Raw genomic sequence first — 13,038 nt, forward strand, 5'->3', positions numbered from 1 at the left:
AACTAGTACCGGAACTGGATCCATGAAAGAAAATGAAGAACAAGATGAAGAAGAAGTAGAAGAACAAGGTGAAGAACAAGGTGAAGAAGAAGTGGAAGAACAAGGTGAAGAAGAAGTAGAAGAACAAGGTGAAGAAGAAAGTGAAGAAGAAGTAGAAGAACAAGTAGAATAAGAAGGTAAAAACCATGCAAATAGTTCACTTATTAACCAGTTGAAGAACAAAAGTCAAAGGAACGATGTTTCGTATTTCCGGAGAAAAAGATGATGACATGGAATGCTGACATGGAATGCTGACATGGAATGCTGACATGGAATGCTGACATGGATGATGCGTCCGACGTGGCAAGTCAGCCATCAAACAAATTATAAATCAGCCTAAATAAAACTCAGCCATCAAACAAATTATAACTCAGTCACAACATGAATAACATTACAGTAATTAAAAAGCAAAAAAATTGCTGCCAAATTCAGCCGCTTCATCAACTGAAAATACAGCCGTATCGTTTAATAAGTCAGCCGTAACTGAATAACATTCTAGTAATTAATCTTTTGCTACTAAGTCAGCCGTAAAATGGCCGAGTTGTACGATAAGTCAGCCTATGACGGCTGAGTTATAGTTTTTAACCATAACTCAGCCATAACAACATCTCATAAGTCAGCCGTTTTTCATAATTCAGCCAGCCGGAAAAAGGTAATTCAGCTGTATCGTAGTGATAACTCAGCCAAAATTTTGACAACTCAACCATCGGGTGAAAACTCAGCCGTAAAGACGGCTGAGTTAGAGCATAACTCAGCCAGATTTTAATAAGTCAGTCGTAACGCTTGGCTGAGTTATTATGCTCTAAGTCAGCCGTCCGCTCTTACTCAAATGTTTTTTTCATAAATCAGCCAAAACATACCTATAACTCAGCCGTCATTACAACTGTAATTACGGCTGAGTGATGGTTGAGTGATGGTTTACACGTCAGCGATTTCTGACGTGGCGTCTGACGTGGCGTCTGACGTGGCAATGACATTTTTGTAATTACGTTTTTTCCGGTAATAAAATTTTTTTTGTAGATTCTGGTAATATTACCTAAAATGTATAACATCTGAGTAAATCTCCCTTGTTTTGGCCATGATTAAGTGAACAAATTGGAAGGGAATGAAGAAAGATTGCGAGATTTGAAGCAGAGAGAAAGTTGTGTTGTGTTTATGATGAATGATTTGTGAAGAAAGAACGTAGCCTAGCATTGTTGTAATCCTTTTTCTAGAGTAATAGAAGATGTAATCCTTTTTGACTTTTGATTCACCTCTTCTAGTTCTATTGAAAAAAAAAAAAAAAGAACGGTCTAAAGTTGATTTAATTTCTTTATTAATTTTACTAATTTATTGGAAATCTTATCTATTTACTTAACCCTATGGTTTTAGTTTTAGATAAGCCCAAAGAATAAATCATATACTATGCAGGTCCAACAATAAAGCTCGGATGTTTGTTTCGTGATAAGTGTTTGATCCATAGATAGATCATAGCTAGAAGTGACGACAATTTCATGCTATTGGCTTGGATTTGTTTGATATATTGACAAAATGACATGTCCAGTCTTAGCCTTAAGACAATAAAAAAGTATGCAAGCTAAAAGATGTGTCCTTCTTCAGGTTGCTGTGGAAGGGAAATTGGTTCATTCAAGAAAAAAACTGCAAGATCCTTGCCTGGATAATAAGGTATACAATACTACTTATCTTTCATACTTCTGCATGTATGTAACATACAGCTTCATTTGCATATATTGCTAGGCCAAAAACTGGTAATGGTGTTATTACTAATGGAGAAGCTTCGGCTTCAAAGAAACAAATTACTACAATTGATGATGTTGTCAAGGGATAGGTGGAATGGCTTTGTGGGACCTCCAAGATTAGTAGTAGGCCGCATTCTTTGATCTCCCAATTGGTATTACAAGCTCGTTGGAAGTCACCTCCTCTGCTTTAACTTCAAATGTTAGATATGCTCTCCTAAAAGTCGATATAATTTATGTTATTTCGTGTTTTTTTTTGGTCAACAATCTCAAGTAGTGTGTTGTTAAGTTTCTCAACTATATATTAAGAATCCATAAAGAAACCGGGACTTATTAGATACAGTTTGTAGCAGTGACATGACCTGGTTTCTTAGTACTCAGCATATATATAGTGTAGTGGTTCCAGCACAGGATTTCAGTAGTCTGTTCAGGTAACTATATATCGTGTTATGAACCAGCAATACTCGCCAGATTGGTCCTTCTCTAGTCTTGAATACATGCCAGATTGGTCCCTAAAATACATGTAAACTTTTTTCCCCAACAGAAAAAAGTGGTAATGCCAACATTTTGTAGTTTTCTTGTAAGAGATTCCTCGGTATAGTCTCTCATGCCGTTTGTCATATATATATATATGCGTTTGCATGTTCCAAAGAGTCCCGTGTACACACACCCTCGTCCACCAGCTTCTTCCAACGGTAGGACTGTGAAATCTGGACAGAAAACCACAAACAAAACTACGATTAGGGAAAGAACAAAAATCTGAGTCTGTCTTTTGCAACGCACAACAACTTTTGGATTCTGATCTAAAAAAATATGCTTGTTAAAGTAAAACATTTTACAATGTCTCTCATTGAAAGCTATGTTGTCTGAACATCAAAATTTTACTCAGCAGCCAAGTAAGGCTAGTTGAATCTGCAGAGTAAAGGATAAAATAAAACAGGGCAAGCAAACAAAAAAAAACAAAACTTTTTGCAGATACGTCTATTTTAAGAATCCATAAAGAAAGAGATACAAAAGAGCATAAAGCTTGGATCAATGAGAACAAATTGCAAATCTTAACACCTAAAAACTGCAACTACTACTATACACCACTGGAAAACAAAATAAAATAATGATTAATATGCAGTTTTTTACAATTAAGTTTTAAACTTTATGGTATCTCAAGTCCTTCTCAATCTTTCATATGCCATGTAATTCCAATAATCACAATCATTCAATCGTGCATATTAGATAATTAATGATAAAACAAGGTTTTTCAAGGGTAAACACCAACGAAGATTCAAGCTTAATATCATATAATCTCTCACTATTGACATCACTAATGATGTCTAAAATGTGATAATAGAATTTTCAGTTTTATGTGCAACGCCAACAAAGTGAGACTTGTAACTTACATATATACTATCCAGAAAAGACTCACATGCATCTTTAAGCAAGTCCAAGTAAGAGATCAATAATCAAGTTTCCATTTCCATGTGAGCTTTGTCCTAACAAAACAGATCAACCAGGAATATAAGCATTTACAAAACTAAAAAATTAATGTGATACATGAAGCTGCTTTTCAATAGAACTACTGACCGAACAGTCTGACTAGTGACTACAAGAGCTAATTAAGCTGATGCGCCTTTCCCATAGACAGCTTGAATGGACAGACTCATTAAGAGAAGTGCGACCTAAGCAACGCATCTACCGACCGAGCTAACTGCCCCAGATGATTCCCGTTTCCTGATATACTTTGTTTTGCCTAAACGACCTTCTTCTATATATGGAGGGTTCAGCTACCTATGGTGACTTATTGACTTACAATTATCTAAATGAGCTCTAAAATGATGCTTATTGAGTTAACCAGAGGAGCAACTGTCTAGAACCATTCAATAAGAGGTATAATAATTCTTTAATAGTAATTACCTTGTCAAAAATCATGAACTCCACCCTAATCGTGTTTGGGTGTATATTAGTTTAACCTGAAGAAACTGCAATGAAAGCATTTGTAAAATCTCTAGAAAGAAACTCCAAAGTTTAGCAAACAACAACAACAACAAGAAACATTAACGGTACCTTGGTGTAACGGATATTAACTTAACTCTTCAAAGACTAAGCACATCTGAATTTGGAAAATCCTTGTCCGAGATACTAATCTAATTAACCACATAATTTTTGCTCATCCAATGCAAGAATAATGACTCTTTTTTTTTTGTTGCTCATCCAATGCAAGAATAAGATCAAATTCTCAGAAAATCAGATGCCTGACTCGGTCTGGATAATGATGTTATCTCAATCCCGCAAGGTTTCGCAGCACATTTCATTCGGTCTGGATCCGCCATATTTCACAAATAAAAAGTGAATAAGAAACACAAATTTCAAAGTCTCAATAGCTCTTGACGATTCTTGCTTCTCCTCCATCGATGCCCATCTCTGAACCCTCCTCCAAGATTTGATATATCCCGCATTCTCCGATCTTCCACTTGCTATTATTGGCTATTGTAAACTCAAAGAGAAGCTCGGTGGAACTCACCTCCTCTGCATTAACTTCAAATGTGTAGATATGATCTGTTAGAATTCTTCGACCTATTGCATGGAAGCTTGATGATGTACACCGAACCTTGAGATTATTTTGTTTGTCCACGAAGCTAATCCGTACCAACGCCGAGGTCTCAAAAGTTTCTTCCGTACCTTCAACCAGCATGATACAAACCTTGAATCTCAAGGACATAGGAAGAGGCGACTCAATCAACTTGATTTTCAAGGTACCCTCAGCAGTAGCTCGGTGATTGAAGCAGGCAGGGACTTGTGTACCGGGTAACATCGCATAAGAACGAGTCGATGTGTGCATGACGAGATCTCTGGCTTCTTGGTTCAGTTTGAAGCAGTTGCTGAACTTCAGACGAATATACGGATTGTTAAAGGAACAATCCAGCCTCTCAAGGGATTCACAGTTGTCTGCATCTGTGTAAGATAGGGAATCTGAAAGTTGGGGGAGTGATACCAGATTCTTACAGTTGTGGAGTCTAAGTTCACGTAAACGAGACATTCCCTGGACCCATGGAGGAACTTGTTGTATATCTTCTTCGTTAAGAAAAAGCAGCTCTGTGATGATGTCAAGAGCATGCGGGAATTCCTTGAGGCTTTCGGAGTATGACATACGAAACTCAGAAAGACGAGACCACGACATGATCGACATAGGAACTTCTTTTATTGCAGTTCCTGTGAGGTTGAGATACCTAATGTTTGTGGAGATCTCAGGAAAACTTTTCAACTGCGAGCAATCTCTCAGATCAAGTGAAGAGAGAGATTCCAAGTTAATGTTGGTTGGAAGAGCCTCTAGCTTTGAGCATCCACGCATCATCAACGTAGACAAATTTTGAAGGTTTCCCATGGAGTAGGGAAGCCCCACCAAACTTGAGCAGTTGGATAGACTAAAGTTTTTGAGATTAGTGATATCTCCAATAGAGGAGGGGAGTTTCACGAGACTTGAACATCCACTGATATCCAATGTTTGAAGATTTGTGGCAGATCCAATAGAAGGAGGGAGCTCTAGTAGACTCGAGCAATTATCGAGCTTCATTATCCGGAGATTAGTCGCATTCTCAACAGCCGGGAGCTCCACAACACGTGAACAGTTTTGTAGAAGCAATTGCTTGAGATTAGTGGCATTGATAGAAGACGGGAGCTTCACAAGACTTGAGCAATCTGTAAGATTCAGTTCCTCAATTTTAGTTGCATTTCCAATAGAGGGAAGCTCCACAAGATTTGGGCAATGAAAGAGATCCAAACTCTGGAGATTGGTCAAATTCTCAATAGAAGAAGGGATTTTCACCAAGGTTGAGCAACGAGAGAGATCTAATCTCAGGAGATTGGTTGCATTCCCAATAGAAGAAGGAAGCTCCACTAAACTTTTGCAACGATAAAGATCTAACGCTTCGAGATTGGTTGCATTCCCAATAGAAGAAGGAAGCTCCACTAAACTTTTGCAACGACTAAGATTTAGTTTAGCTGCATTTCCAATAGAGGGTAGCTCCACAAGATTTGAGCAATAAGAGAGATCTAAACTCTGGAGATGGGTCAAATTCTCAATAGAAGAAGGAACTTTTACCAGCTTTGAGCAACGAGAGAGATCTAATCTCAGGAGATTGGTTGCATTCCCGATAGAAGAAGGAAGCTCCACTAAACTTGAGCATCCTTTAAGATGTAATTCTTCGAGATTAGTGGCAGTTGAAAGATCGGGAAGCTCTTCCAAATCTTTAGAATAACTCATATCGATCCACCTGAGATTTTTTAGTTGCTGCATGCGTTGACAAATAACATAATTTATTGACACGACTTCATTAGAGTTTGTTAACTAGGCTTATGGAAACAAATTACTTACCTTAGTTCCTTCCCATAGCTTCTGAAGCTTGCTGGAACTCATACATAGTTCGACGAGAAACTCCGGATTAAAAGTAGATGGCAGACATATGTTCTGGAAATCACTCCAATCCAATAATCTAATCTTTTGAGAATGATACAGAAGTGAGTGCAGTCTCTCAGTCTGAGCAAGATCCTTCCTACCATTGATTCTTACGATTTCGAGATCAGACATTCTTTCAAGTGCTTTCTCACTTATATTCAATTCTTCCTCAGTCTTAGATAACTTAAACTTAATCCCTATAAAACGTCTATTATCCTGAAAAAATAACCATACAAAATTATAAGTAGATAACAGAGTAAGGTGTCAAATAAACTCAATTTGTAAGGCCAAAAAAACTTACTGTTGTATCATTACCAAGTACGTCACAAATATCTCTTCCATCAACCAAAAGCTGACATTTAAGAAGCCGATTATGAACGAATTGCTTACGAGAAGTTTCTTTTCCAAATTGCTTAATCAGAGTATGCATAGATATAAATCCCAATTGGTCAATAGATATGAGAGATTTTTCGACTAAGACATGAATACCAGCTTGCGTCACATGCGATAACTTCTTCGAAAGAAACTCTTCCACTCTATGAGTATATCTGCGATTGAAAAAGCAGGCTATATAAAGAAATAAATCTTTATATTCATCACACAAGGCATCATAGCTGAACTTTATAATGCTCTCTATTTCTCCATTAAGGCTGATCTGTAACATTGGTAGTATCCTTTTCCACTCCTGCTTGGACATTCCTTTCAAAGCGGAGCCTAGCACCTTCAATCCCAAAGGGAGGTTACCGGCAAGGTATGCAACTTCCTTAGCAAGCTCAAAGAAACCTTTATATGGGTGTTTCTGTCCAAAGGCATGCATACAAAATATTTCAAAAGCCTCATCACTTGATGGAAATTTCACTTTGTAAATATGATTGATCCTATGGGCTTTCAAAATTCTTAGATCTTCTGTTGTGATAATAATCCGACTTCCAAGACCAAACCATAGAATTTCTTTCGCCAAGGCATATAGTTGCTCTAAGTGATCCACATCATCAAGAACGAGTAACACTTTCTTGTCTTTCAATCGTTCTTGTGCCACTCCTAAATGAGAAATCATAATATCTTTCTGATTGATAATCTGAGACAACATTTGGCTTTGTAGTTGCAGTTGTGCACTATACTCATCCAAACAAGGTCGTGGGTAGCATCCTTTGATATTAACCATGATTGCGGCAAGTTGGAATCTGTTGGAGACTTGGTTAAACACAACTCTGGAGATGGTTGTCTTACCAATACCAGGCGGCCCCCAAATCCCTATCATCCTTACTTCATCCAAATCTAGGCTTAACAATTGTTCCAACTCTTCCATATGAGCTCTCATCCCTACTAAACCATCGAAATCTCTTGATGGTGTGGAGCTATTCAACATGTTTGAAACATCACTGGCTATTTTTTCGATCATGTCTGCTTCATTGCTCCTAACATTGGAGGATAGTAACGGAAATCCATCAATTAGTCTAGTCATGAAAAATTATCATACATACAGATCCTGAATATATGTAGTCTTGATGATACTTTTAAAACTACAAATAAACATAGCTTGAACTCGAAAGTAATTAGCAATTGAAGAGAGTAAAAATAAAGAGGACATACCATATGTGAGAATGATATCCGGCAATGGTAGCCACATCCTCCAACGCTTTTCTCCATCTCTCAGTGCGCTCTTTTGTTTTACCTTTACAACTTTTTCTGAAGGCTTTCCCAAAATCACCGGTTTGTTTCTTTATGTCAGTTGGATCTACTTCGTAGAAAATGGTCATGACTATCTGACCCAACACTTCCCTGCAGCTCATGATCTCTGCCAACTCATCAAGACACCACGATGAAGAAGCATAGTTCTTAGAGAGCAAGACGATCGCGATCTTCGATCCTTTAATAGCTTCTTTGAGTTTTGGACCGATCGACTTGCTCCTCGGTATATTATTATCAATGAATGGGTCGATTCCCTTTCCCTTGAACACTACAAGGATATGACTAAGAAGGGTTTTTCGTACATCTGGCCCGTGGAAGCTCGGGAAGACATGGTGTTTCCAGTTTTGAGACAAAGTAGTTGGAGGAGATAGAAGAGTTAAAGAAGTTGGAGGAGATGGAAGAGACAAAGAAGTTGGAGGAGATAAAGAAGAAGAAGATTTAGTATCTTTGTTATCTTGTTGGAATCTGCATTTTCTATAAAACGTAAAGAAGCCTACAGCAGCTGCCACAGAGCCAAGGAAAAAAGAAGAATTCATTAGTATGGTAGAAAGAGGATCACGGATTCCTACATGTATTGACGGAGGAAGGATTTTAAAAAAGAGGAAGAGGCTCTGTGTGACTGTTGACGACTCTATTAGTACAGAAACTCCATGGATGTTTTCCTGCAAAACATAGTGAGATTTCGAGGAAAATGTTGCTAAAGACAAAATCGATGTCCCTATCTATGCTCCACCACCACCATTCACATAATTTCTCTGAAGCCAAATAATGATAAATGGAAAATCAAACTATTATCATCTCAAACAACAACACTTCATGTCCACACATTCTTTCTCTCCTAATAATAATGGTAGAAGGAAATTGTTCAATTGTGTAAAGACTAAAGAGTGCCACCCTCTATGATACTTTAATATCAACAATAACATCTTCTTAAGAATTTGTTACAGTTAAATAACAAGGTTTAGAAGAAGAAAAAATATCAAAGATTCAAGCTACACATCATTTCTCATGCTTTTACATTATTAAGATGTCTATAAATGTAGTAATAGAATAATAGAATTCTCAGTTTTATGTGTAAAGCTACCAATCTCAATAATAGTAACAACATAAGTGGGAATCTGAACTTGCAGTATCATCAACTTTCCACGGTGATACTGTCCAGCAAAGACTCACAAGCATCTTCAAGTAAGTCCAGTACCTGTCAAAGAAACAGTAGACCAAGTAACAGATCAAGTGAGTTTTGTCCCAATCTGGAATGGAAGGCAACTTGGAAGTGACAATGGCATGCCATTTTAAAGTCTTATAAACCAAATAAACCATTTTGATAGACGACCTCTAGTGGTTGAATTTTTGTAAGTAGCATCTGTCTAAACAAAAATGTAATCTCTAATGATAATTACCTTCTCAAAACCTTGAGCTCCGCCGTAGTATGGATCAGGAACAAACTTGTCATTGTGTTTCTTGCAATACGAACACATTAGCTTAACCTGAAAAATAAATGACATATGTTCTGACTATCGCCTAGGAAGTGTTCCAAAGTCCAGCAAACAACAGAAAACACTACAGGTACCTTTTTATCAGCATCGGGCGGGAAATTGCCTCTGGCTTTCCATCCATTATAAGCCTGCAATATGTCCTCTGCAAACATCAAACATTCAAACTCATATTTTATTTCATTTCTCCATAACTAATCAGTTCTTAACTTGCAAATTCCTAGTCCTAGGCTGAATCCCATTTGCATAGACATTGATCCTAACCATACAATTCTCGTAGAATGTTGAATAGAGTTACTCTTTTCTTCTACCTTTGTTCTGTTCATCCATAGCAAGAATGAGATCAAATTCCCTGAAATCAGATGCCTTAATCGGTCTGGATAAGGATGTTATCTCAATCCCTCGACGTTTCGCAGCACTTCTCATTCTCGGATCCGCCATATTACCCTTTTAAACAGACAGTTTTACACATCAAAAAAATGAATCAGAAACATCAATTTCAAAGTCCTTACTCCCACCAAAAAAAAAAAACCTTAATCCAAAATCAAACCTTTCTACGTCTGTGAAAAGCATCACTCACTAATTGTTCAAATCAAGCATCAATCTTTATATACAATCCGAAAGTTAGATTACTGTTTTTGTTCATCTCTTATAAAAAGAGCAGTTTGACAAATTGATTCAGAAACCTGAATTTCAAAAGTCTCCACTGCTCCTTCCTCCAACCAAATTACATCCACCAAAAAAAAAACCCTTAAATCCAAAACCAAACCTTTCTACGTCTGTGAAAAGCATCATTCACCAATCAAGCATCAATCTTATTACAAAACCCTAAAGTTAAGTAACATGTTCTGTGTTATTCTCTTCGAATTCAAAAAAAAAAAAAAAAAAAAAAAAAAAAAAAAAAAATCGGAACAGAAAGGATTAGTATACCTCGTGATAATCAATGGTTCCAGCAGAATCAATGTTGAATTTGGAATCGAGACCTCTCTTCTTCACGATATCTCTAAAGACACCTTCAGCTGCTGGGCTCCGACAAATGTTTCCAAGACAGACGAAAAGAACAGAGAAAGGTTTGGTTTCGCTGCTCTGCGAAGTCGGAGTCGTCTCCATTGAAGATGATGCAAAGCACGCAAGGGAATGAGATATTCTGGGTTTTGCTCGAAAGATGGAAACAAGATTCGGGTTTTTGTCAGATGGTCGGAAATGAGAAGGAATAGAGCGAGTAGAGTGGCAAAATGGTAAATAGGAAGGGGTTGTTGGAGAAGTGGTGAGGAGGTTGGGACAGTACATCATCATTTCCCCTGAATAGTTGGAGATGATATTACGAGTTTCTTTCTTCTTCTGCTCTTTTTTTAAGTCTTATTTTTTTCGTAATAAACAGAGGAAGTGAGGGGTTTAATTTTCAATTCATATTTATGTTATAAACCGCATTTAAAAATCGTTTTGGTCGTTGCTTACTTGCTTTGGTACTTACTTCATCAGGTCACAAGTATTTCCAATAATCAACAAACTACACTATTGAATTCTATATCAAATAAAATAAAGCACTCACAGAAACTTTATTTTATCTTTAGGAAGAATGAAATTTTATAGAAGATTGTTATAAATGTATTGTTGATGTGTCAGTTATAAATTTTATGGGAAAATTGTCATAGGAGATTGTGCTAGTTTTGTCGATATGTCATCATCAGTTATAAATTTTATGGGAAAATTGTCATAGGAGATTGTGCTAGTTTTGTCGATGTGTCATCATCAGTTATAAATTTTATGAGAAAATTGACATAGGAGATTGTGCTAGTTTTGTCGGTGTGTCACTACACGCACGATTGAATTTTATGAGAGGTTGGTTCATTGGTTGTTCATCGGAAAACAACAAGTTACTGTTGGTAGATAGTTCGATCACTGGATGGATATAGCACACAACTTCCTATCTTTTCAAAAGACGAAAGGATCGCATCAAGACAATCACAACAGATTTCATACATAAGTTTCTCTAACAATCAAATATGAACCGACATCGACGAGAAATTCTCATTGTACTAATCATTCTACACTAGTTAGAGAAGACATACTTTTCTCTTTCAACAATGTGAACACCAAACATAATTTAATCAAAATAGAAATGTCAAGCATAACCAGCTATACGATCTTTACACTTAAATAAAACAAACAAAAATAAAACACACTAGTAACACTCAATGTAAATTAATGATTTTCTAATCAAGATTAATTGTCACAAATAAATATGGGTAGTTGTGATCTTTGTCTACAGGAAACAAGACCCTACCATGGAAATTTGACTGACTAAACGAAAAGGCATTAGTATAGCAAGTAAAAAAAAAGCTTTAAATTAGCAATAAACTCTAACTTTAGCACACAATATCATAAAAATAAACATAACTAGGATAAGAAAAATGAACAAGACACCCAAATTGTAGACATCATCACTTCGAAATTGCAAACAAACAAGGGCATACACAACAATAACAAGAAGACAACCAATACAGCTAACAATGCAAAAGAGATTTCAAACATAAGCTTCTTTAAGAATCAACTAAGACAATTAAGATGTTTGATTCAGTGGTTCAAACGTGTGTTTGATTCACTAGTTCAAACGGGTATACCACTTTTTAGATTTTATTTTGTCTGAACATCTATATATTGAATAGTTCACATTTTGCAAGGTTGCAAAATCTTTCAAACATAAGAGATGTGTGAGAATTTTATCTATTCAACAAACAATAACGAACTAAGAAAAACAAAAATAATTATTAACTATATAACCAATAAATACAAAAATCGGAAGCAAAAAGCACGACAACATTAATATGATAACATTTTATAATTTCTTCTCCTATTATATAGGTTGTAATTTTCTAAAGTTTATAAATGATCCTTCATCAAACTCGATATGTCTATAAGATCTAAAGGATAACACAATATCAACAAAACAAACATAACTAGGATAAGAAAAATGAACAAAAACAGCCAAACTGTAGACATTTTCATCACTGAAAGATCCCAAACAAAGAAGAGCATACAACAATAACAAGATGACAACCAATGCAGCTGATAATGCAAAAGAGAAGGACCACACAATACACTTCCATAGAGATAAAAACCGAGAAAATAACTAACAGCAAGATGGTTTCATCAATAACATGATGCAAAGTGTAACCCTAAAATGTTTGTCAGCTATTTGAAGTATACTCCAACACATAGCCACACATATAAACAATATAAATGTCTTGTTAACTACGTCAACTATTGTCATCACATAAGGACATCCATAAACAAACACAAGTTATGTGTACAACACCATAAACATTCAACTCCGGTGGTTGGTTGGCCGGAATCCGGCGTTGACCAGTGTTGACCAACATTGACCACTGTTAACTGGCATTGTCCAGTGTTGACCCGCGTTGACCAAAAAAAATATTAAAAATATATATATATATATATATATTTTCCTGAAAATAATAATTGTTTTTCATGTATTTTTGATAAATAAATAAAAAAGATAAATGATTTGTATAATTTACAAAAACAAAATATAACAACAAAAAGTTATACAACAAAATTTTATGTGTAGTAGATTTTTTCATAGGACTATAACAAATATTGTATATAC

The 13,038-nt window shown here is 36.1% G+C and overlaps 2 protein-coding genes across 2 annotated transcripts; both read right to left on the reverse strand.

Moving 5' to 3' along the window:
- Window positions 1-3,834: 3,834 nt before the first annotated feature.
- LOC104780307 (putative disease resistance protein RPP1) lies at window positions 3,835-8,885 on the reverse strand. The gene is given in 5 exon segments (XM_087464008.1): window positions 3,835-4,209; window positions 4,211-6,057; window positions 6,142-6,438; window positions 6,524-7,640; window positions 7,816-8,885. Coding segments are annotated over 5 exon segments (4,056 nt in total). The 5' UTR covers window positions 8,451-8,885; the 3' UTR covers window positions 3,835-4,049.
- On the reverse strand, window positions 8,875-11,447 carry LOC104780309 (uncharacterized). Its single transcript, XM_087464009.1, has 5 exons — window positions 10,338-11,447; window positions 9,719-9,854; window positions 9,485-9,552; window positions 9,315-9,401; window positions 8,875-9,112 (listed from the first exon to the last, which is right to left on the reverse strand). Exons 1-5 carry the CDS (start codon window positions 10,701-10,703, stop codon window positions 9,050-9,052), a joined length of 720 nt encoding a protein of 239 aa, XP_087320135.1. The 5' UTR covers window positions 10,704-11,447; the 3' UTR covers window positions 8,875-9,049.
- Window positions 11,448-13,038: the final 1,591 nt, after the last annotated feature.

Source organism: Camelina sativa, chromosome 9, assembly GCF_030686135.1.
Source record: "Camelina sativa cultivar CO46 ecotype springtype chromosome 9, ASM3068613v1".
Lineage (NCBI taxonomy): Eukaryota > Viridiplantae > Streptophyta > Magnoliopsida > Brassicales > Brassicaceae > Camelina > Camelina sativa.